The sequence below is a fragment of the Lathyrus oleraceus genome, chromosome 3, assembly GCF_024323335.1.
Source record: "Lathyrus oleraceus cultivar Zhongwan6 chromosome 3, CAAS_Psat_ZW6_1.0, whole genome shotgun sequence".
Lineage (NCBI taxonomy): Eukaryota > Viridiplantae > Streptophyta > Magnoliopsida > Fabales > Fabaceae > Lathyrus > Lathyrus oleraceus.
This window is the reverse complement of record NC_066581.1, coordinates 208,949,175-208,975,490: the sequence shown is the minus strand read 5'-3', so window position 1 is coordinate 208,975,490 and position 26,316 is coordinate 208,949,175. Positions and strand designations below refer to the sequence as shown.

At 38.1% G+C, this 26,316-nt stretch overlaps 2 protein-coding genes across 2 annotated transcripts; one reads left to right on the top strand and one right to left on the bottom strand.

Moving 5' to 3' along the window:
• The first annotated feature begins 8,671 nt into the window (after positions 1-8,671).
• On the top strand, positions 8,672-11,547 carry LOC127126358 (uncharacterized). Its single transcript, XM_051055272.1, has 2 exons — positions 8,672-9,046; positions 11,143-11,547. The coding sequence occupies exon 2, from the start codon at positions 11,143-11,145 to the stop codon at positions 11,347-11,349; it is 207 nt and encodes a 68-aa protein (XP_050911229.1). The 5' UTR covers positions 8,672-9,046; the 3' UTR covers positions 11,350-11,547.
• Positions 11,548-14,444: 2,897 nt separating this feature from the next.
• On the bottom strand, positions 14,445-15,730 carry LOC127130461 (uncharacterized). Its single transcript, XM_051059468.1, has 2 exons — positions 15,267-15,730; positions 14,445-14,523 (listed from the first exon to the last, which is right to left on the bottom strand). The coding sequence occupies exons 1-2, from the start codon at positions 15,728-15,730 to the stop codon at positions 14,445-14,447; spliced, it is 543 nt and encodes a 180-aa protein (XP_050915425.1).
• Between the last annotated feature and the right edge of the window lie 10,586 nt (positions 15,731-26,316).

The following is a 26,316-nucleotide window of genomic DNA, read 5'->3' as shown; positions in this document are numbered from 1 at the left end:
GCAGAGTCGCCAGCTGTCGCATCCGCGAGAAACAACCGGCGGGCTAGAACAAAACAACACAGAGCCGCCACCGTGCGTTATTTATCCCAAAAGAGGGAAAGGAAACGCTCGAAGTAAACCTGGGAAAAGCATGGTCTCGCGACCAGAGAGAATGGGATCGGGAGTCGGTTATACGAAGGGAAGGTATTAGCACCCCTACGCATCCGTCGTACTCGACGGGATCCACGCTCAAAAAGATAGGTTAAGGTTGCTAAAACAAACATCACACACACACACACACACACACACACACACACTGAAAACAACACAGGTGGAAAAGAAGGGAGAGGGGAAAGGGCTCGCTAGGATATCGCATCCTATGCCTAGGTATCTCGTCTGGAACGAGAATCAGAGCTGCCGTAGTTCGGCTCACACACGCCGAAACAAAACAAATAACAAAAGGGCAAACATGGAACCCGAACGCCAATCGCTGGACTTACATCAGCTTCCGAACCAAACAAACCCACACTGGAAACCAGATGCCACTTGATGGACTTATACCGGACTCCAAGCACACAACAAGAGGATATAGAATGCCAATTGCTGGGCTTACATCCATCTCCTACACACACAAGAAGAAACAAACAGCAAGTTACTAAGGAGTCGGGAACTCGAGCCTAGCAACTGTCAAGCAAACACACACAATAAGAAAAAAGGGTGCCCGGAGAGATCTCGTACGACCTCCTGCCTACGTACCTCATCTGGTATGAGGATCAGGGCGACGTAGTTCCCCTAAACAGGGGAGAAACTCTAACCTAACCAGATAACAAAGGGAGACACAACTAGGGAGACTAACTCGAGCCTAGATGTTATCATGCATCATAGCCCTATGTTAAGGTTTCTATCCTAACTTGCACAGGCATCAAGCTAATCCTAAACATGCAAAGCAATCAAAGCAAACAATCACAAATATCACACACTATATACAGACAAAGTGGGCTCACACAAGGGTTAGGCTGCAAAAGCAAGCCAACTGTATCAGGTGATGTTAGCTCTTAACCCTAACATTGAGAGTTAGGGTGAAGCAGATGAAATGGGAGTGAGGGGTGTGCCTCACAGCTCTTATCCCTGGCCAGGGAGAGCTTCAGACAAAGGAAGTGTGGGTTCAGAAAGTGGGAACCCTTATACACTTATGACACTGACTCAACAGATCTTGGGTTAATATCCTCAAGGCATCAACATGTAATGTGAGCCAAGGGATGACTCAACAGAATAGCAGGAGATGGATTGCACATCTCTTGTGTCTGCCAATTGCCTTAACAAAGGTCTTTTCCTGCTTGGGGACAAAGATAAACAAGCACAAGCATTGCCTCTTAAGGAGGACTTCAGACAGGTGCCTGGCCAAGTAACAGGCCAGGTCTTCCAGACTACATGGAGTTAGTGAGTTCTACCTCAATTGGTTAAGCAACCAAGCAACAGCAAAAAGCAAGTTCACAATGAACTATAGCAACTAATGTACCTGAAATCAATCTAATACAATCAGTACTCAACTCAAACAGTCAAACAGACAAGCTAAAAGTCAACAGTTAACTGTATACAAGCTATGCATCAAGCAAAGCATAAGCCAATGCTCAACACAAATGATTTAGAAGCCACCTACAAAACAAACTTAATGTTAATCAACATCAATCAAAACAAGCAACTCAAGCCAAGTGAATTAATTCCCTCAATGCCATATGCTTCTTTGTCCTGAAAAACACAACTCAAACATAAGCAAACCCCTAGGACAAAGCCTAGGGTCAAAGGAGGAGAAATATTTCAAAACAGAACATGAAAATTGTCACAAATCAAGTTCAATCAAATTAGAACAATGTCCAAGTGGTCTCACATTCATATCATTCATCAATTTCATTTCATGAAAGAAATATTGCAAAGCATGCAATTTGAAGCTCATTAGACCAAACAGAATGAATCAATCCAAACTCAATCCAAAATAATTCAATAAATCTCCAGAAAAATCATGGATAAACAGAACTCATTAAAAGATCATCACACCAAATTTCAGGCCATTTGGACAAGTTGAAGCAAGTCAATTAAAATCCATAAGTCAAGGCAAGGCAAAACAAGCTCATACAAGGCATTAAATCATGCATCAACTTCAAGCAAGCACAAAACAGAGTAGGAACATGATAAATGCACCAAACCAAAACCATGGTAAACTTCAAGATGTCTAGAATCACTCCACAAAATTTCAAGTCCATCCAATACATATCAAGAATTTCACAAATCATTTAAGATCATAACTCACAAAAAGTCCACAATTGGTCAAACAGAAAGGAAATTCTCAAACAAATCGGAAATGCACTCAAAAATTCCATAAAATTTCACAAGTGATCTTAACATCCAGAAGTATCAACATGCAAACATTCAGCTCATTTCAAGTTCATATGGCATGGTAAATAAAGTCAGGAAGTCAAGCAAGAAATGGTGTGACACAAATTGTCACACCTAGATTCAACAGCTCATATCTCACAAACCAGGAAAGCAAAAATCACAAACTCTATACCAAAATGCTCCTCAAGGTGTCTAGTTTACACATATAAAATTTCAAGAATTTTGGATCAAGCATCATCATTTCATGATCAAAATGGAAAGCAAGGTGTAAGTAACCACATGTATGAGCAAACCCTAGCCAAAACAGAAATCCACACTTGCACAATTTTTGCAAAAATATTCATTAAATTATAGACATGGCAAGGATCATGGCACAAAAAATCTCATGTAAATTGGATTAATGGTTTAGGAGTTATGGAATTTTGAATGGAAGAAAAAAATAAAAAAAATGAAATGGCATGGTGAAATATGTATAGCATACATGAAGAAAAAATGGAAAAGGCAAAAGTGGAATTGCCTTCGCCAAGGATCGAAGGGAGAGCGCTTTTGAAACCAGCGCGCGCTTCCTAAGTGGACCTGGACACGTGGTCCAATTGCGTGGCCAATAACACCAAACACATTCAGGCCAGCGAAAATATGAATCAAACAAGGTTTATGGAAAAAAATTTCAAACATTCATCACGCGTTCTTCATCCAAACCCAGCTCATGAACAATTCTTCACCAAAATTAACAAACCACACATCGTTGGAAAGGTCTTCTAATGTACATTAACAATCTCAAACTAATTTAACCTAATTCTTCCTAACTTAAGAGATTCGAAGCAAAACATATTTGTGCATGAAATTTCAAATCAACATAACTTCCTCAATTCTTGATGGAAATTAGTGAAACAAATTGCAGAATGACCTACTCTCAAAGATCTACCAGAAGCATTCATCAATTTTAAGAATTAGGCAAGTCGAAAACTAACCTTCTTGGAATCGCAGTGGTGAAATCGTGTGTTTTAAGCCTTGTAGTGCCAAAATAGAAGTTCCTTAATGCTTGAATGATTGAATGGAGCAAGGTTTGTGTGTTGATTGTGAAGGATCTAGCTCAAATCTTCATTTGCCATTGTTGAACACTTTTGCAACAGTCCACGATTCTTCAAGAATTCTCCAAGATTTTGCTTCAATCCACTTCAAGTATGCATGTAGATGATGAATAGATCGAAGGCAAGGCAAAAAGAATGAAGAAAATTGATGAAGAAAGTTGAGAAAAAAATGAAAAAGTTTTTGATCTAGATCTAGAATTCACAATTCTGTTATGGTTAATTAGAAAACAGTTATGATTATGGTTTTATATGTGATGTTAATGGTGTTGCTAATCATGATTAGCCAAAATGCAAGTGTTTAAGTGAAATAAAGTTTTATGCTAAATTGGAAAATTGGTCAATTCACCCTCACCATGTGCAAACCAATGTAACAGTGCATTTTCTGTTGTAGCAAGTTTAAAAACCTGTTTTAAGGCCAAGGGAATTGGAATTAAGTGAATACCATGCTTATTTTTCAAAATCACCTTTTTCCCTCCAAATTCAAATTAAGTTCACTTGAAAAATGCACTTTTTGTGTGATGAGTTTTCATGAAATGTGATGCATGAATTGGATAGAGGACATCAAAAGAAATTTGCTCCAAAAAGTCTCACTCCATTTGACCTTGTGAATCAAAAGTTATGCACTTTTGAAATTCAACTTTTCTTGACAATGATTGATCCATAACTTGCCAACCACACATGAGAAATTCATGTTCTTGGACTTTTTGGAAAGGTGAGAGCAAGATCGACAACTTTCATGTTGGACAAAATTTCATTTGAAGCATTTTTGGACATGTAATTTTAAGGAGAAAACCTTTCCATTTTTGGCAATTTTGAATTACAAGTCACTTTCTATTTTTGGAAAGTTTTCATCTGACTTTATTTTCTTCATTGTTGATGTTTGAAATGTAAAATGAAACTTTTTTGGACATGAATGAAGTGTCTCTAACCCTCTCCCACCTCCAAATCCATCAGTTGACCTTTGGTTGACTTTTGTTGATTGATAGATGAATTGGCCATGCCTAGATGAAATTGAGCTTCAAACTCCTGATGAAATGGCTCAAACATGAACCCCTAGCTTCCATAAGCTCAATGAAACCCTAGAATGATCTCTCATCTCAATGAAGACCTCATCTCCTTGACAAGCCCTGATTGGCCCAATGCAGAGGATTAGGGTTGACCAGAGGTCAAAACCCTAATCTCAAGGTATCTGATCAAGCATAATGAATCTCTTGGTGATGACAAGATCATGATGATGATGATGTACCATTTCAACCAAGATGATGATCAATCTCCTTGAACAACCAAGAAACCCTAATTTGAATCACAAACCCCCAGATGGCTAGTGATCAATTCATGAAACCCTCAGCTTGCATCTTAACCCCTTTATCTTCTGATCAAGACCTAGGAGGATGACTTGCTTAATGTTGCCACATGATATGCAAAGATGCAATGCCTAATACCCTAAAAAATGAAATGCAATATGCTAAGCTAGTCCCAAGAGAGGAGGGCAAATTTTGAGGTGTTACAATACTAATATAAACGCATGCCTAATCTGTACCAATGCATGCCAACCTAATCTGTACCAAGTCTTCCCCAAGACAAGACAAGTGCAACCTAATCTGTACCAATGCATGCCAACCTATCCACCTAGCTTGCACCTAGCCTGAACCTATTCTGCAAGATTCTCACGCATGCCTATCCATCAAATGTATTCACCCCCAAGTCTGCAAGATTCCCATGCATGCCTTACACGTGTCACATCTTTGCATGCAACACTACCACCTAGCCTGCACCTAGCCTTATTATGTGTTTCAAAAGCTAAACTATCTCTGTTTTCCATTATGTGTTTAAAATAATATTCAATCTTTCTAAAACTGTTGTACTAAAATAATATTCAAAGCAAGATTCCCACGCATGCCTATCCATCAAATGCCTTCACCACCTAGTCTGCAAGATTCCCGCGCATGCCTTACACGTGTCACATCTTTGCATGCAACACTAACACCAAGCCTTCCCCTAGACAAGACAAGTGCAACCTACTCTGTACCAATGCATGCCAACCTATCCACCTAGCCTGCACCTAGTCTGCAAGATTCCCACGCATGCCTTATACGTGTCACATCTTTGCATCATCAGGTTCCACCAAGCCTTCCCCTAGACAAGACAAGTGCAACCTAATCTGTACCAATGCATGCCAACCTATCCACCTAGCCTGCAAGATTGTCGTATAAATAGAAGGTCATTCTTGCAAGTTTTCATCAACCACTAACACTTTTATTCAGAGAACTCCGGCGAAACTTCTCATCCACCAAGCTTCGTTCTACATTGCAATCATGTCTCTTCTTACCATGGGCCAAGAACACAGAGGCACTAGGGCAAACATTGCCTCATTCGTAAGTTTCTCTTTAACATTGCCTCTTTCGTATGTTTACAATTTGTTTTTTAAAAGTCCAATCTAATGATTGTTTATATTGTTTGTTTTTAAAGGATCCCAAGAAATTTCGTCAACGTTCACACCCTATGCCTTATCCAGACCCATGGTGCGTACCTTACATAGAGCGTGCGGGGTTCGGTCATGTTATGCATGTCGTAAATGCCACAATTGATGTCAAATTTATTCTTGCTTTATGTGAACGTTGGAGACCAGAGACACACACTTTTCACCTACCAATCGGTGAATGTACCGTCACACTAGAGGACGTGTACATGCTTTTGGGTCTTCGAATAGATGGTAAGCCTGTGACTGGAAATGTTCAACAGCCCAACGAAATATGTGTTCAAATGTTGGGCGTAGATCTGGTCGAGGGTGAGGGATCTGCAAAAGTAAGGGGCCAGGGTATTAAGCTATCGAGCCTCCAATTCTACCACGACTCTATAAATTTGACTGAGGATTCGTCCGAACAAGAAAAAATCATAAAAACCAGGGTTTACATTATGTTATTGTTTGGGAACTTGCTATTTCCCGAAGGCACGGGAAATAGCATAAACTTTATGTACTTGAGTTTGTTCGAGGACATTGATAGAATAAGCACGTATAGTTGGGGTTCTGCTGTATTGGCTTTCCTATATAGCTCTTTGTGTAAAAATGCACAAAATGACCACTGTACATTTTCCGGATGTGCTTTTTTGCTCCAAACATGGGGGTGGTGGAGATTGCCGAGGCTAGCCCCAGAAAATCCTAACGTCTACTCCTTCCCCTACGCAACTAGGTAAATTTATGATGTTATTTCATTTTGTATATTTATTCTATAAATATTTGTAAATAATATTATTTATCTTTTTTTGTTTAGGTTCATTACAACCGGACTAGATTACACTCTTACCCCGAAAAATAAAATAATATTTTATCGTTAACTCTTGGGTCGTCTCCGAGCACAAGATGTATTACCACTAAATCACTCATCTTCTAACTGATTTATTAATATCAAGCATTCTCAATAAATAACATATTTACTTTTTTCTTTGCAGTTTAATTGGAGGCCATATTTGGGATTGGAACATCAACCCAACCCCGAAGATGCAGCTGTTTGGACAGCAAAAACGGCTATAATGCGGTTCACCACTTTGGAGATGCACCAAAGTGACCGTGTCAAACTGCAATTCAGAATGCATTAAGAAATCCCAGGCCCCCCAATGTCTTTGGAACCTTGGCATCTTAAAAAAGTCAGCCACCAGTGGTATGCCCAGAATTGGAAGGAATTTGCAAAGGAGTTCCGTAAAATGTGGAAAGACCGTGCCCATTATGTTCTACAATTTCCGGTGGCGCCCAACGAAATGAAGCCGACAAGGGAATATGTGGATTGGTATAGAGCAAATACAAATCCAGAAATGATTGTGTCTGACCCGTTCTATTTGGACGATCCCCGGATGCAACAACCATATTTCCAACAACAACAACCACCACAATATTCCCAACAACAACAACCACCACAGTATTACCAACAACAACCACCACCATATTACCGACAACCACCACCACCACCTTATTACCAACAACAACCACCACCACCGTATTACCAACAACAACCACCACAACACATGTCCACCCCCAACCAAATCAACACTACATACCACAAACTCAATCCCAATACCATGAAGATTACCAACACCAACCTCAACATTCCCACCACCATCAACAGTCCCAACACCTACCACAATATCAATCCCCCCACATCCACCAATCCCAACACTTCCATGACGACGATGTTCCGAGCTCTTCCAGTCCTCCACCTAGCCCCGACACGGGTATACAAGAGGATTACCAACAAGACTACTACACACCACAACAAACATTATTCTTTAGCCAACCCGATTCAACCCTCAACTACCAAAGGCCACATTTCGAGGGCGCACCCAACAAGAGTCAGTTTGTCCCACCGAGACAAAGCTTTGAGGGCGCAGAGGGCACCCGCCTTTCCTACAGCATTGAAGGGACTTCGACCCAACCACAACGGCAAACGACAAGGGGACGCGTTAGGACTAGGGGTGGTAATAGGGAAACACCACCACCACGTGAGCCGTCTAGGCGAGTAGTTAGACATCCCCCGTGCGGATCGTACCAGGGACCGCATCATATGTGATAAATCCCAAATTAATAATGCATTTTAATCATATCTTTATAATATTTGTCTTATGTATTATTTTAATAAAAGTATATTGTGTTTATTATCTTTATATCTTTATCTTTAAAGATATTGTGTATCATATCTTTATATATATATATATATTAAGTTACATGTATATAAATATTTATTTACACGTATATAAATAATATTAATAATATATATAATTTATAAATAATATATATATATATATATATAAATTTATATATATATATATATATATATATCTTGTAAATAATATTATTTATATATATGTATTAATATAAATTAATATACTTTATAATAAATATAAATTAATAAATTTAAAATAATTTAAAAAAGATTTTAAAAAAAAATTATAAAATAAAATAAAATAATTTTTTTTTTTTGAAAAAAAGAATTTTTTTTTAAAAAAATAAAATAAAATAAAAAAATTAAAGGGTAGGCGCCACTCCTAGTGGCGACTTGCCCTACCCTTAAGGGTAGGCGCCAACTAGGGTGGCGCCTAAGGCCAATTTAGGGCAAAAATTGGCCATTTTTGTAATTTTTTTGAAATATAGGGTATTTTTGGATTTTGTTTTTAAAAATTGGATATTTAAATTTTTTTTCCGGATTTTAGTGTTCGTCCGGTATTAATGAGTCTCCGTTCTTCTAAATGCAACAAACCAATCTTCTTCTTAAAAAGTTTTATGATTCGTCAAGCGAAACAAATACGTTGGAGTTGAGATTTTTTTTAGGTAAACCTATATGTTACCACGTAAGTATAAGTTAAAAAACAATAAAATTATGTCAAATTAAAATAAATTAAATTATAAAAACTTGTTCTACAAACTTTCAATCCTCCTTCTTTATCAATACATATCATTTTACAAAAACAAGTAAACCCTAAAATCACCCCTTCTCTCCGATAGCAATCGCACCGTCAAAGAACGCCGCCGTAGGAGACCCAACACCGTCGCGCCGAGCTCGCCGTCGCTTTCTCTATCTCTTCTCTCATTGGTTAGTTCTCTTCTTCATCCCTCTTCTCGCTATCTTGTATGTTGAACACGGAATCCTTTACTCTTTGCACTTAGATCCTAATGTTTTTTTATTTATTTCAATCTATGAAATTGTTGTATAGTTTATCTACTGGATAATTGTATTAGTTAGTGATTTATCAATTTTATGGTTCTACGTCAAATTTGAATTCCCTCTTTTGGCATAAACCCTAATTTTTTTGAAATTTTGGTGAAGCTTGAAATTGATTGTTAAAATCTTTGAAAGTGTATATGTTTTTAGTTAGCACATTCAGTTTCAATTAGACAATTAGACTGTTTAATTTGCCTATCCCTATTAAATTGCATCTTCATCAAATTTCATTTTTCCTAATTTTCTTTAAAACCATAATTTCTATTTCATTCCTAAATCCAGCTTGAACTCTCTTTTACTGAAATTTTAATGTCAAATTTAATTTCAAGTATTGAATCATTCTTTTGCACCTCTAATTTCCATTTCCCCCAATTTTGATAATTAACTCTTCATTTCCCTCTCTTAAATCTGAATTTAGGAAAAAATCTTCGTTCCTTTATATAAGAGACAACTAGATACATTCATTATTTAATGAATCTAACAATTGAGTTGTCTCTTATATAAAAGAACGGAGGTAGTATTAGTTAGTTAATTTAGTGATTCCTAGATAAATTAAGACTGTGAAGTGAAGCTACTATTTTTTGTAAACTATGTTTTTGAAATTGACCTAAGCAACTTCTACTTAGGAGAGGATCAAGAATGTGGATCTTGGTTTGCTTGGAGGCTTGGGAGTACTTCTACTAGTTGAAAACACATCTAAGGCGGTGCATGTTTGCAAAATATTTATTGGGAAACCAAATAGTTTTCATTATATACTAGTATTTAGGTTATTCATTTTATTTATTTATTTGTTGGTCGATCCTATGCTGTTTGTGGTTGTTACCTTCTGTGTGTTGTTTGCTAATATTCCAATTTAAGGAACCTGTGTTAGAAATTAGCCCTCGGTTGTCTATTTGGTTCACAATCATACTTAGACATTATGCATAATCATATTCATATTTCTATGTCATAAACCCAAATATGATTTTGGTGTCGGGATCATATTTGTGGTATCAATTTCTAAAATGGTAATTAGGATGTCTTTTGTGTATATCATGTGGACGCGTATGCGACTATTAGATCTTTTGGGCTTGATTCTTGATTATTACTGCTTGTATTTTTAGTGCATAATGAGTGAGTAAAGGATGTAAGTTGTAGCTTCACATCCTTAAGTCTTAAAAGACAATCAAAATGGTAAACAATGTAAATCATAAAAGTTTTTAGGTAAGGTTGATACCCCAAATTTGCCCACTAGTTTTCCTTAACCAAATAGTAATGTGTATATATATAGGTATTGGGGTAGTTCAAGGTAGAATGACTTTGTTTAATAGATAAGAGACTAAGATGCTAGGAGAAGGAATGGTAAAGTCAAGAAAGGATTATACTAGCTTTTCCAAACCAAATGGAAAGGATTAAGAAACTTAAATGAAAGAATATCTTATGATTTCAATGAGAGTGGGAATAGTTACACTTGAATGCAGAAGCTTTAAATTGTATAATTATGTGGTAAGATACTTGAATTGTAAAAGATTGAACATATGTAATGAGTAAATCAACAATTATAATTATAATTGGCCACTTCTTTAAGATTAGGCCTAATGCACGTCATGACAAATATTATGCCCAAATCCCAATACTTTTAATCAAACCAATACTTCTAATCAAACTAATACTTCAATTGATCAAAGGGTAAGAAAATAAAGGTCAAAACCTATTTATAGAAATTATTTACACACACGGGGAATTAGAAAAGCAATGCAATAATTTAAGTTACTACTTTAGGACTATATGAGGTGTGTCAAGAAAAGATGATGGCAATTGAAGAGGTATATATCTAAAGATCCATGTTACTGAGAGTTTGTAATCTCTTTACAAGATTAAAAATAAATTGATCCATTGGATTGTAATATATATCAAATCGTTTATATATTGTTTATGTAAACTGTGAATTGTGCTGACTTTTTTTGTTGGTTTTCCTTCTTACCAAGATGGCTGGAGTATTAGGATTTAGTAGCCTAGCGCTCAAGACAAAGAATTTCATACTTGCTGGGGGTTTGACAACTTTTGTCTTTGGGGCATACTTCTACACCATGAGAGCTGTTGGAGGTACTGATGAACTGCAGGTAGCCATAGATAAGTTTGAAGCAGACAAGACCTCTAAAGAGGGTGAAGTAAGCATTCCATCAAAGGTCTAAATCTAATTGCCTACACAACAAAAATGATACTTTGGTTGTAAGCACTATTTTGGCTTGGTATCCAAGCTTTTATCCCCTTTCAGCATGGAAATGTTAAAAAAAAATGATTTTGATTTTGAATCTTGTATTTAATAAATTTTACTCTCTTATAAATAATCAATGTATCTAGACTGCATAATGGACAAAATATATTGGCAATTTCTCTTATAAATAAGATTAGAGGGAATAGGATAAAACTGACATAGTGTTCCTTAAATACTCTGTACTGTTCCTTCTGTTCAATTAAAAGATAACATTTGGATTAAGTACTGCACAAAAATACCCCATCTTCATGGTTAAACCTCTCTCAGTTGGAAAATACCATAGGATCACGTAAAAAAAAAAGAAAAATATTTTTTTGAAAAAATTTAAAATGATTTGATTAAAATTTATTATTTGAATAAAAAATATAGATAATTGTTAAAATAATGGAAATTTATGAAATGTCTTATTCAAGTAAAATTTAAGGATTTTTAAATATAAAGTAAAATTTAGTTTTTGCAACAACATAAATATTCTCATTGATTCATAATTTAATGTTTCCGCTGTCATTTTTTCTTCAAAACTTTTAACATGTTTGTCTTTTTCGTTGAGATGACTTTTAATATTAATATGTTTAGATTTATTCAAAATTGTGTTCTCTTTAATCATATTAATTAGTATTATTTTGTTCAAGTTATTATTGATTGATGTTGAAGAAGGATAAAATGATTAAGTTGTAGGAGTATAACTTAAAGAACATAATTAATCATTTTAAAATATTAAGAATCAAAATATACATCAGATAAAAAATAAAGAGCTAAACATTTACCATGCAATAGAAATTGTTTAGAAGAAAGTCAGAAAATGTTGTGGAATTTTATTTTGGGAGAAATGAATTATGGGACCAGGTCTTATATTGGGTTTCTCTAAGACTCCTTATTTTTATGTACCGATAAAAATTCTCTCCTAAACCTAATTTTCTCTCATTTTAAAAAAATATATATTTTAGTTATTTTTGCATAATTACTAATATGGTCTAACTTTCATCTTTTCTCCTCTTAACTCATACTTTCCTCAAATTACATATTTAACCCAATTTGTCATATATTATTAATTCTTCATTTTATTTCTAATATTAGTTATTTTAATTTCTAATTATTCTACCAAAAATCTATTTCTCATCACACCCTATCAAATCCTATTACACCCCTAACAACATATATAATCACCAAATTTATTTAATTAACACACCAAATAATAAAATAAAAATCTAAATAATTCAATTAAATTAATTAATCGAATTTGGGGTGTTACAACTCTCTCTACTTAAAAAATGTTCACCCTCGAAAATTACCTAAAGCAAACAGAATCTGATACGACTCTCTCATTTGGCTCTCTAACTCCTATGTATCGCTTCGACCTGTCGGTCCTCTTCACATTACCTTCACCAAGGCAATCTCCTTACCGCGCAATTGATTCACTTCATAACCCTCTATCCGCATGGGCGATGCCTCAACAATCATGTTCTCTCTCACCTGTACATCATTCACTTGGATCACATGAGACGAATCCAAAATGTATCTTCTCAACTGAGACACATGAAACACATCATGAAGATTAACAAGCGAAGGTAGCAACGCAATCCGACAAGCCACCTCTCATATCCTCTACAAGGTATGATATGAACTAACAAAACATGGCATGAGCTTTTGAGACTTTAAAGCTCGACCAACTCCTGTTACCGGAGTAACCCTAAAAAACACATGATCCCCCTCTTTGAACTCAAGTGCATTCCTCCTCTTATCGTGGTAACTCTTCTAGCAACTCTTTGAAGCTTTCATCTTATCTTGGATCATCTTGATCTTCTCATAAATTTGCTACATAATATCAGGTACAACTACCGCACTCTCACCAGATTCATACCAACACAAAGGTGTCATACACCTCATACCATACAATGCCTCAAACAAGGCCATTCCAATACTTGAATGAAAACTACTATTGTAAGTGAACTCAATCAATGGTAAATAGCTATCCCAAGCACCTCCTTGTTTTAGTACACACACCATCAACAAATCCTCCAAAGATTGAATGATTATCTCCGTCTGACCATCTGTCTATGGATGATAAACAGAACTCAACTTCAGCTTAGTATCCAACACTTATTGCAAATTCTACCAAAACCTCGACGTGAACCTCAAATCTCTATCCCACAACCATGCAAGATATTAATCTTCTCAATATATAACTTCGCTAACTTCTGCAAAGGAAAGCCGATCTTAATCAGAATGAAATGAGCCGATTTAGTCAGTCTATCAACAATAACCTAAACGGAATCACATCCCTTTGCCGTCTACAATAAACTTGCCATGAAATCCATATGCAATTCCACTTCCACTTAGGAATACTCAACGATTGCATCAGACCCAACGACCTCTGATGTTCAATCTTCAACTTCTGACAAGTCAAACAAGCATAAACGAACTCAATTACTTCCTTTTTCATTCTTGGCCACTAAAACATTTTCTTCAAGTCTTGATACATCTTAGTGGCACCGAGATGAATACTTAAACCACTACTATGACCTTCCTCAAGAATAATTTTCTTAAGCTCAAGTACATCTAGTACGCAAACCCTATCTCTGAACCTCATCAGACATTTCTTGTCGATTCTGAAATCACCTCCCTTACCTTAATTGATTAATACTAGCCGGTCAACCAATCCCACATCGATCTTCTGACATTCTCCAATCTCTTCAAGGATACTAATGGTCAGCTTCAAAATACATAACGTCACACTATTAGGAGCCTCTTCACATACCAAACTCGTGTCTCTGAATTGCTCGATCAATTCCAATTCTCGAACCATATGCATCGATATATGCAGCGACTTCCTACTCAAAGCATCAACCATGATATCGGCCTTACCCGAATGGTAACTCAAGCCAAAATTATAATCCTTTAGAAATTCGAACCATCTCCTATACCTCATAATCAATTTTTCTGATCGAACAAGCACATTATACTCTTGTGATAGCTGAACACTTCAAATCTGGAAGCAAACAGATAATACCTCTAAATCTTCAAAACAAACACCACTGTTGCCAACTCTAGATCATGAGTAAGATAATTCCTCTCATGAACATTCAACTTCCTAGAAACATAAGCCACAAATTAACCATTTTTCATTAATACACCACCTAGATCCATCTTCGAAACATCACAATACACCACAAAGGACTCACTCGGGCTCAACAAAATCAAAACTAGAGCAGACGTCACCTTCCTCTTGAGTTCTTGGAAACTCTCTTCACAATGCACATCCCAAACATAAGCTTGAACCTTTCGAGTCAACTGAGTTAAAGGCAATGCTAACTTCGAAAAACCTTCAATAAACCTCTTGTAATAACCGACAAACCCAAGAAAACTTATGATCTCAGTAACAGACTTCAGAGTCTCCCATTGCAACACAACTTCTATTTTCGATGGATCAACAACAATACCACCACTAGAAATCATGTGACAAAGGAAACTCACTTCTCGTAACCAGAAATTAATCTTGGACGACTTCGCTTACAACTTCTTCTCTTTCAAGATCTGCAACACAACTCTCAAATGCTCTACATGCTCTTCATCAGACTTGGAATATATCGAGATGTCATCGATGAACACAACCAAGAACTGACCTAAATACTCGATGAACACCTCTGGTGCATTAGACAACCAAACGACATCACTAAATACTCGAAATGACCATACTTCATTCTGAATGGAGTCTTCAGAATATCTTTTGGTTTCACACAAATTTGATGATAACCCGACCACAAATCAATCTTGATAAACACATAAGCACCAACCAACTGATCCATCAAATCATCAATCCTCAGAAGTGGATACTTGTTCTTGATCGTAACCTTGTTCCATTGTCGATAATCAACACACAACCTCATGCTACCATTATTCTTCCTGAATAGCAACACCAATGCACCCCATGATGAAACACTCGACCAAACAAACTTCTTCTCAAGCTGCTCTTCCAATTTCTTCTCCAACTCACATAACTCTGAAGTAGACATTCTATAAGGAGCCGCCAACATAGGACCGGTATCAGGTACTAAGTCTATGGCAAACTCAACTTCGCGCTTCAGCGGCAAATCACTTATATCATCTGCGAACACCTCAGAAAAATCACACACCATTGGCAATTCACCAATCATAGCTTTACTTTCATTCTTCATAGAAGCTAATATCATAAACACTACAGCCTCATCCTTCACGAACTCAGGCACTTGCTTAGCAGACACAAATAACTCATCACTTGCATCAAACTCCGGAAATGACACTGACTTGTGGAAAACCATCACTTTTGAAAACAGTGGCACGACGAACATACTCTCCACACCTGAAACCTCTCAGAGAAGCAAAAGCTTCTCCCACTTGTTTCAATCCCGCTCCTACAAGCAAGCATTTGAAAAAACAATTGAACACCGATAGTGTTTCACACACATGTCTGTCATACCCCAAAATTTGCCCGTTGATATTACAAGGCATTTCTAAGGCACTCCAACTTATTTTTCAAGGCACTGATCTTAAAAGAACAAGGACCCAGCACACAGATGATAAAATCCAAAAAATGGCCTAAACTGGTTTGCTCGCTAGGCGAGCAATTCCTTCGCCTAGCGAACCCTTCGCTACGCCACTCGCCTAGCGAAGCTTGCGAATACCAGAAAATTCTGGGCTTCATTCTGAGCCCATTTGGTCATAAAAAGAGCATTATAGATACCACAACTTCAGTCAGAAAGAGGGGAGAACGAAAACAGGAGATAGAAAGAAGGCACAACAAACCCTGAAGGCTAACCCAGAGAATTCAGAGCAACCCTAAAGGAAACCCTGAGGGAAACTCATCTGCACCAAGGTTACCTCCGCCCAACTCAATCCGACTTGCCAATTCAAGGTTGCAATTCAATTGCAAACAGGTTTGCATTACTATTACCTCTTTATGTTCTTAATATGCATGTGGCATCATGATTGAATTTATAAAAATATCTTAAGTTTTGCATGTGAATTTAAGTATCATGAATATCTTGAATGTTTAACCATGTAATTTCTGTAATGGATGCCATAGGGCGTGAAGCTTGCTGGAATCGTAATGTTCTAAAACCAGAACCCGCAGCCGCTCGCTAGCACATCGCTAAGCGAGCATGTAGCGAGCATTCGCTAAGCCATCGCTAGGCGAGGCAGAAGCGAACGTGACAGTCGCTGATTTTTTAGTTCTGATTCTTGCCTATCTGATCTGTTTTATTGTAATCATGCAGTATTTGCCTAACACTATTTCTGTTGTGATGCCTTTTGTTGGGCGCAACTCTTGACCGCACCCTGATTTGGTATTCTGACCTGTTTGTTGAATTTTGTAAGGGTTCATATACTCCCGGAAAAGGTATCTAGCTAGGTATTCCACTTTATTTGTGGGATACCCTTGTGGAGATTCATCCTAATTACTTAATCGATTTTAATGTGGAGATTTATCCTAATTACTTAATTGATTATAATATGGACCTAATTACCTAATTGATTACAACTACCTAATTGATTACAAAATATTGCCTTTGAATATGTGATCTTGGACCTCTCTTTGTTGCCTCACGATATTACGGTATTATGGTCATGTCCCGCGAATGTGGGGATACACTTAGCAAAGACCCTTCGATTAAATCATCATGTCCCTATAAGATAAATCATAGTCCCTCGGATGTTGCCTTCGAATATATGATTTTGTCCCTCGATGACCTGTCGTTGTAGCCTATGGTTAATGATGATCGTCCCTTCGAATGCTAAGGTATCCTTACAAATGTTGCCTTCAATGACCAAACGATGACCCTACGATGACCCTTTTACATCCAAAGGATAAAACTACTTACTTCTCAATAGTAAGGACAGTTTTACCCTCATAAGGATAGGAAATGCCCATAAAGACCTTGGATAGGTATGACTCTTACTTGCTGGCTCACAACCTAAAACATTTTTCATACCTCACACTTTGCAAATACTAGAAAATCACCACTTGGTATACATTCGTACTAGAATCATTGCCAAGTTATATTTTTCTAAACCGCTTTCAAAATTAAACGAGATAAATACTTTGTATACATTCGTACAAGAATCATTACAAAGTTAAACTCTCTTTTCAAAACATTTTTTAAGCCATTCACAAACACTTTTTTCAGACAAACATAAGTGATCAAGCAATTAAGAGCCCATGGATAACCATGGATACAAAGGGTGCTAACACCTTCCCTTTGTATAATGTACCTCCCGAACCCAAAATCTAATTAAGGTCTTTCCTGTTCTTTTCCACCTTTCCTTATGGGATAAAAGAAAAATCGGTGGCGACTCTTGCTATCCGCGACATTTGCTTTCCAAAGCAAAAACACACAAAGTCAGTTCACCGTATGACAGAACTGGCGACTCTGCTGGGGAAATTTGAAAAGAGAGGTTACCTTAAAAACAAGATCACTTATTCAAATTGTCTGATTTACTTTTAAGGGATTGCTTGGGTACTCTATGCTTGAGTGAAAGGTCATACACCCGGATCTAGTGTACCTTAGGTAAGTAGCAATAGATCATCGCGACTATCCGGCGTATACTGGAATGGTTAAAATGATGGCTACGGTTAATGTGACACTTTGGATGTCCTGATGTTCCTCATGTTTACTTGAGGAAAAATTTGGCGTCCGCGTGGTGTCATCAAAGCATTAACCAGACCTTTAGAACCCTAATTGACTCATCCTAGCCATTAGAAAGTAGTGAGATAACTGACTTCGGTTCCGACTGGGGTTGGTTGAGACTCGATGCTACACTCTTTGAGATTGGACTTTAGGGAAGCTTCGGTCAACCACTTGGTGTTGCACTGAAGTGGATTTAAAGAAAGGTCAATGATTGGAGATCCTTTTAGAACCCGGTTACTATTCTAGGGCAGGTTGAACCAACCAAACTTCAGTGGGGAGGGTACTTACCTATGGAACTCATGCAAGCCTTAAAACTTAGGGGTGATTGTTGTGTGACTTGCTTGTGCTTGCTACTTACTTAACATCATAACATCATAACATCATGACATCACGACATCATGACATCATGGCATTGTACTAGCCATTTCAAGGACTTTAAACATTGAAAACATTTCATACATTGCATAGCATAACATCACATTGCATAACAGGTACTCTAAAGGGATCAATGTTCTCACGGTTTTCCTCCAAACAGAAAAATGGCTCTCGAACAAACTGTCAAAGATCTCCAGGCTCAGAATGCTCAATTCCAGGAGATGATGCTGAACTTATCCAAGGGGCAGGAGGAACTGAAGGCTCTCTTGCTCGAGAAAAAGAAAGACAAGAAACCTGTGAGTTGCATCAACCCGGGAAGAAGGCTTAAAGGACAGACTGCAGGAGTCAAGATTAGATTTCCGAAGGATCGAGAAGAGGTGATAGATTCAGAAGATGAGAATGCTGATCCTTTCAGCCAGGAGGACGAAGATGAAGATTATGAGAACGAACAATACTCTCCAAAAGATGATAAGTATAAGTTGCTGGAAGAACGTATGCTAGCTATGGAGGGTCAGAAGGCGCCCAGGCTGGATTTCGAAAGTTTGGGTCTGGTCTCTGATGTGATCATTCCCCGCAAATTCAAGGTCCCCGCTTTCACTAAGTATGATGGGGCATCTTGTCCTCAGATGCATCTAAGAGCTTATGTAGAAAGATTCAGCCATATACCACTGATAGGAAACTATGGATCCATTTCTTCCAAGAGAGTTTGTCTGGCACACAGTTAGAATGGTACTATCAGCTCGAGAGCTCTGACATCCGCACCTGGACTGATTTAGCGACATCTTTCTACAAGCATTACCAGTATAATTCTGAATTAGCGCCTACTCGGCTACAGTTGCAGGATATGACTATGGGATCTAAAGAAAGCTTCAAAGAATATGCTCAAAAATGGAGAGATTTGGCTGGCAGAGTCAAACCCCCTATGACTGATCGAGAATTAGTGGACATGTTCACGAGCACACTGACTGGCCCATTCTACAGCCATCTATTGAGAAGTTCCTCATCGGGTTTCACTGAACTTATATTAACAGGTGAGCATGTTGAACGCGGCATTCGAAGTGGAAAGATACAGACGGCTACCTCTGATCCTCCGGAGACTCCTAATGACATCACTGCCCCTCTGCCTAACCATGACAAGACTGTCAATGCTGTGGAAGATGCTGATAGCGATTGCGACCTGGATAACTGGATTTTCCCAACAACTGGTGACGGACTCGGCAATTGGAAGGCTGAAGACACTATCCTGATTTCCTTTAGTCAGGAGTAATTGTTATTGCTTATTTTAATGTATTAAATTTTGTTAAAGGTTTTGTCATTTTCATAAGCATATTCACATTCAATAAATCAATGGACTTTTTGCATTCAAATATTGCGCTCTTTATCTTTCCTGTCATCTTTCGAATAAGCTATGTTTTCTTGCACACACTCACGTAACAAATTGCGTATCCATATCCACTCGGGATCTTGTTGGTAATAACTCTGCTACTGTTCATTATGACTTTGAAAATCCGATCTACCAAGCCGAGGATGGAAGTGAGGAAGATTGTGAAGTACCTGAGAACTTTCCAGACTGTTACTGCAAGAAGAAAAGACCATACAGCCGCAGGAATAATCAATTGAAACTGTGAATCTGGGTACTGAAGTAGACAAGAAAGAAGTCAAAATAGGAGCAGGCTTGGAAAATAGTGTCAAAGAAAGATTGAGTCGGATGTTACGTGACTATGTAGAGGTTTTTGCTGGAAAAATCAAGAGATGATATGGAATGATGAATGTCAAAATCAAGAAGCATCTCCAAGAACCCATAAATCCGATGCCTCCAGTTGAAGGAAGGCCTCTAATCATGTATTTGACCGTGTCAGAAAATTCAATAGGGTGTGTGTTGAGGCAACATGACGAGTCTGGTCGAAAAGAGCATGCAATATACCACCTTAGCAAAAGGTACCGACTGTGAAACAAGATACTCACAGCTCGAGAAAGCTTGTTGTGCTTTGGCTTAGGCTGCTCGCCGACTAAGACAGTATATGTTGAATCATACCACTTTATTGATTTCTAAGATGGATCTTATATACATCTGAGAAACCTGCTTTCTCCAATTTGAACAACGAGATGATTACTGAACTCTGCACGCAGTTCAAGATAAAACACCATAACTCTTCTCCGTACCGGCCAAAGATGAACGGCGCCGTGGAAGCTGCTAATAAGAATATTAAGAAGATTATACAAAAGATGACAGTAACATACAAAGACTGGCATGAGATGTTACCGTTTGCTCTTCACGGTTATCGCACTTCAGTACACACTTCGACGGGGGCAGCTCCCTTCTCTTTAGTCTACGGAATGGAAGCCGTCTTACCGGTGGAAGTTCAGATTCTCTCTCTAAGAATCATGAAAGAGACAGGTTTAGACGAGGATGAATGGATTCAAACTCGACTCGATCAGATAAATTTGATTGATGAAAAGAGACTTGCGGCTGTTTGTCATGGGCAGATATATCAGAAGCGCATGACCCAGGCATTCAACAAAAAGGTCAAGAGACAGGTGTATCAAATTGGCGACTTGGTGATCAAGCGTATCATTCTACCACAAACTGATCCCAGGGGCAAATGGACTCCCACATACGAAGGGCCATTTGTAGTTAAGAAGGTATTCTCTGGTGGAGCCATGATACTCGCTACAATGGATGGCGAAGACTTCCCACATCCCGTGAACGCAGACATAGTTAAAAAATACTACGCATAAAAGAGACCCGCTAGGTCGTCGTATCTAGGCAAAAGTAAGGGCATCCCGGCGAACCAAAAGGGTTCGGGCAAAAATTAGGGATAAACATATAAAAATGTACACCTGGCAAGTCGAAAACCTGAAAAGGCGGCTTGGGCAAAAAAGGGTATCCTGGTGGACTGAAAACCTAAAAAGGCGGTCCAGGCAAAAATTAGGGATTGAAGCGTATGACTATGTCCCGTTCTCGGTCAGCTTCACCCAAGTTCAAGGGACTGAACGAGCCAATCACTTCTATCCGACAGTAGGAGATGAGATGCTTGAAGACGTAATGACAGTGGCAGAATTAAAACCAATAGGACTTTTTTTTTTCTTCTTCATAGCTTTTCTTTGTTGTCTCGACGATTTCCTCTTACTAGGATTTCTGTCTCCTTGTACACAAATTGCCTGTTTATAGGCCCTCTTTCAAAATCAATATAATTTTATTTCCAAAAAGATGCTTTTGTTTTACTTTTTCTGTTTTGTTTGCGTAAACGTCCATTGATTTAATTCGAATTAATATATGCATTTGAATATGATCGATGTTTACCAAAAATGCATGCGTAAAATAGAAATAACGATTACTACAAGACTTCAGGATCGAGGAGAAGGTCTAACCATGCTTTCCAATGAATCCGTTGCTAATTCTATTCCCCAGCAAAGCCAGTTATTCCCCAGAAGCAATTGGCATTACTAGACAAATTGGTCATCTCTTCCACCCCCAGCCAGGCTTCTATTGAACATTTCTACCATCAGACAGAAATCCAATACCCCCGACTGAGAAAGGGTCATCAATACAAATATCTCCAACCAGGATATGGGGATTTATTTTCCCCTGGAAAAATTCTCAGACGCATAATTCATTCCATGCATCATTTCACATCACATACATGCATACAATGTTCGCAGTTATTTTCAAAAGCATAAAACATCTCATGCATCATGACATGGCATGAAGCTAACTTTTCTTTTCAGGTTAATTATCCTCCTGATATAGTCAAAATAAAAGATCCATTCAGACGGACATCCTTATCAATTACATTCAAGATTCAAATACAGCTTTCAGATATACTCCATATGAACCTTCATTCTGGCAAGCATTCTGGCATCTTCCTAATGATGGCATCTTTAAGCCCATCCCAGACATTTACTGCAAATACAACTTTCTTTATCAGATACAGCCTAACGTACGGTTCATTCTGATTCAGCCCAACATATGACTTCTTCAATTACTCCAATACGGTCTAACGTACGACCCATTTGGATCTTCAAATCCTCAGATACTGCCTAGCGTACGGTACATTCCGGGGTGTAGTCTAGCGTACGACTACTTTCTTCTTCAGATACAGCCTAACGTACGACTCATTCTGCAACTCCAATACGGTCTAACGTACAACCCATTTGGATCTTCAAATCCTCAGATACTGCCTAGCGTACGGTACATTCCGGGGTGTAGTCTAGCGTACGACTACTTTCTTCTTCAGATACAGCCTGACGTACGGCTCATTCTGCAACTCCAATACGGTCTAACGTACGACCCATTTGGATCTTCAAATCCTCAGATACTGCCTAGCGTACGGTACATTCCGGGGTGTAGTCTAGCGTACGACTACCTTCTTCTTCAGATACAGCCTAACGTACGGCTCATTCTGCAACTCCAATACGGTCTAACGTACGACCCATTTGGATCTTCAACTCAGATACGATCTAGCGTACGATCCATTCTGATTCCACCTTCGTCAGATACAGCCTAACGTACGGCTCATTCTGCAACTCAGATACGATCTAGCGTACGATCCATTCTGATCTTTCATCCCTAGCGAAGTCACCCGCCTAATGGGTAACTCATTCTGCTACTCAGATACGATCTAGCATATGGTCCATTCTGATCCTTTATCCCCAGCAGCGTATGATCCATTCTGATCTTTCATCATCAAACTTCCTGGATGGCATCTTTAAGCCCATCTCCATCGGGAATAACTTCTGATTAACAAGTGCAAATTTTTGGGGCATTCTAGTGTTCAATAATCTTCCACCTCCAGACCACGAATGGCGTACATACCATTCTAAATCTCTCGGTTCAAGAATATTGAACAGGGGCAGCTGTCATACCCCAAAATTTGCCAGTTGATATTACAAGGCATTTCTAAGGCACTCCAACTTATTTTTCAAGGCACTGATCTTAAAAGAACAAGGACCCAACACACAGAAGATAAAATCCAGAAAATGGCCTAAACTGGTTTGCTCGCTAGGCGAGCAATTCCTTCGCCTAGCGAACCCTTCGCTACGCCACTCGCCTAGCGAAGCTTGCGAATACCAGAAAATTCTGGGCTTCATTCTGAGCCCATTAGGTCATAAAAAGAGCATTATAAATACCACAACTTCAGTCAGAAAGAGGGGAGAACGAAAACAGGAGATAGAAAGAAGGCACAGCAAACCCTGGAGGCTAACCCAGAGAATTCAGAGCAACCCTAAAGGAAACCCTGAGGGAAACTCATCTGCACCAAGGTTACCTCCGCCCAACTCAATCCGACTTGCCAATTCAAGGTTGCAATTCAATTGCAAACAGGTTTGCATTACTATTACCGCTTTATGTTCTTAATATGCATGTGGCATCATGATTGAATTTATAAAAATATCTTAAGTTTTGCATGTGAATTTAAGTATCATGAATATCTTGAATGTTTAACCATGTAATTTCTGTAATGGATGCCATAGGGCGTGAAGCTTGCTGGAATCGTACTGTTCTAAAACCAGAACCCGCAGCCGCTCGCTAGCACATCGCTAAGCGAGCATGTAGCGAGCATTCGCTAAGCCATCGCTAGGCGAGGCAGAAGCGAACGTGACAGTCGCTGATTTTTTAGTTCTGATTCTTGCCTATCTGATCTGTTTTATTGTAATCATGCAGTATTTGCCTAACACTATTTCTGTTGTGATGCCTTTTGTTGGGCGCAACTCTTGACCGCACCCTGATTTGGTATTCTGACCTATTTGTTGAATTTTGTAAGGGTTCATATACTCCCGGAAAAGGTAGCTAGCTAGGTATTCCACTTTATTTGTGGGATACCCTTGTGGAGATTCATCCTAATTACTTAATCGATTTTAATGTGGAGATTCATCCTAATTACTTAATTGATTATAATATGGACCTAATTACCTAATTGATTACTGTAAGACCCCAATTTTGGCCCTAAGATCCCTCATGGCCCATATCATATCATATCATGGCCTCAAGGATCATTGCATGCCCTAGCTTCCCTCCTAGTGGGTAGGTTGCCTTGTGGGTTGTTTCTTGATCACCAAGCATACTTTGCATTTGTATATCTTTGCTTTTCATATGTTTATCATTCAAAAAGTACAAAAATATTGTCAGTCTAACCTTGTTGCTTGCAGTTGAAGCAATCATCAGCAATTAGGTCAAAGATAGTCAACAGTCAGTCAAAGCAATGGATGGTGGCCATTCTTGCAGAATTTGGGCACCATGATCAATAATCAAAAGTTCATACATCTTGGGACATCATTTGAAGTCAAGTTCTCAAGGAATTAGGGTTTGGAATTCATCAGAAGAGCTCCAATCATCCAAAACCCTAGAAAAGTCAAACTTGGTCAACTGTGGATTTAATCAGTGATTTGATGGATAGAATTGATTTGAAGGAGCTCATTCATGCTTATACAAGCCTCATCTATCATGTCAAACCTCATCATGGAAGAAAATCAAGTCAAAACAGAAAATTCCCAAAATAGAAAGTGGACCTGTAATTTCAATTGCCAAAAATGGAAACTTCTTGATCTTAAACTTACATCATGATACAAGCTTCAAATGAATTTTTGCCCAACATGAAAGTTGAAGATCTTGCCTTCCCATTTTCAAAAAGTCCAAGAACTCTCAAATCCCATGTGTGGTTGTCAAGATATGATCAATTCAATTTCAAAAATTTGTGAACTTCAACAAGCCATATCTCATGAACCATAAGGCCAAATTTGGTGGGGTTTTTTTCTACAAACCACATTTTTCCTCCTCTTTCCAAAAATATAAATTTCATTCACCAAAACCCTACCATTCAAAATGGCATTTTTGGCCTTGACTTTTTTAATTTCAAGTTTGACCAACCATTGACTTTTTGAATTATTGGTTTTTTCTCCATTTGGCCAATTGGGATTTGCTTCATATGTTATTTGAGACATGCTCCAAGCTTAAAATCATGCACATACCATTACCATACCTCATTTTGGCCAAAGATACAAATTTGGTATTTTTTGCAAATGGAAGCATTTGAGCAAAACAAGGACAGCAATTCATGAGCAACATAAAAACAGCAGAATTTTGGTCTGTTGGCAGCTGGTTTCAAGGCCCATTCGTGCAGCTTGCACCCTCCATATGCCTTATGTCAAATTTAGCAACTTTTGCAAATCATTTTCATTTAGCATAAACAAGTTAACCACTCATAAGCAAACCAAAAACAGCACAAACTTTGGTCATGTACAGCCTGTTTCCAAGCCCATTCGACCAGTACATGCACCTCCTTTTTCACTTGTGCAAGAATTAGCAAAATGTGCAATTGGTCATTTTGAGCTAAGCAAGATAAGCATTTCCTAAACCAACCATAAACAGACATATTTAAACACTTTTCTGCTCATTTTCACAACCCTAGAGACTAAGAAGCAGCAGCCACACGACAGAAAATACTTTTTCCTCTCACTCTTGCATTTTGGCATTTGAGAATTTTCTGCTCCAAAGCTTCAAAGAACTCGAGCTGCCCTCATCGTTCCATAACCTGACCACCTTTATGAGTTATTTACAAGCCCTAAACGCCAGCTGGGAGATCATATTGGGTTCTGTTTTCCTCAAGCTCCAACAATGGTGAAAGGAGATTTGAAGAGTTCCAAGCACCATTGAGCCAAACAACCTCAAGTGTCCTTCATTACAAAGCATAATCTCCACCTGTCTGAGCTTGAATCACTCAAAGAACCACTGTTTTACAACTTGCTTCAAAAACAAGTAAGTTTTCGACTATCTTCATTCTCTATGCCATGCCATGTTTTAGGTAGCTTGTGTTGTGCTGATTTTAATGAACTTTAAATGGTTTGAAATG

Bases quoted from the DNA above. Each gene is read 5' to 3' on its own strand.
- LOC127126358 (XM_051055272.1), top strand. From the start codon at position 11,143: ATGGCTGGAGTATTAGGATTTAGTAGCCTAGCGCTCAAGACAAAGAAT.
- LOC127130461 (XM_051059468.1), bottom strand. From the start codon at position 15,730: ATGGTTTTCCACAAGTCAGTGTCATTTCCGGAGTTTGATGCAAGTGAT. The intron at 14,524-15,266 runs GTATCCACTTCT...TTATGTTTCTAG, and splicing joins AAGGTTACGATCAAGAACAA to GAAGTTGAATGTTCATGAGA.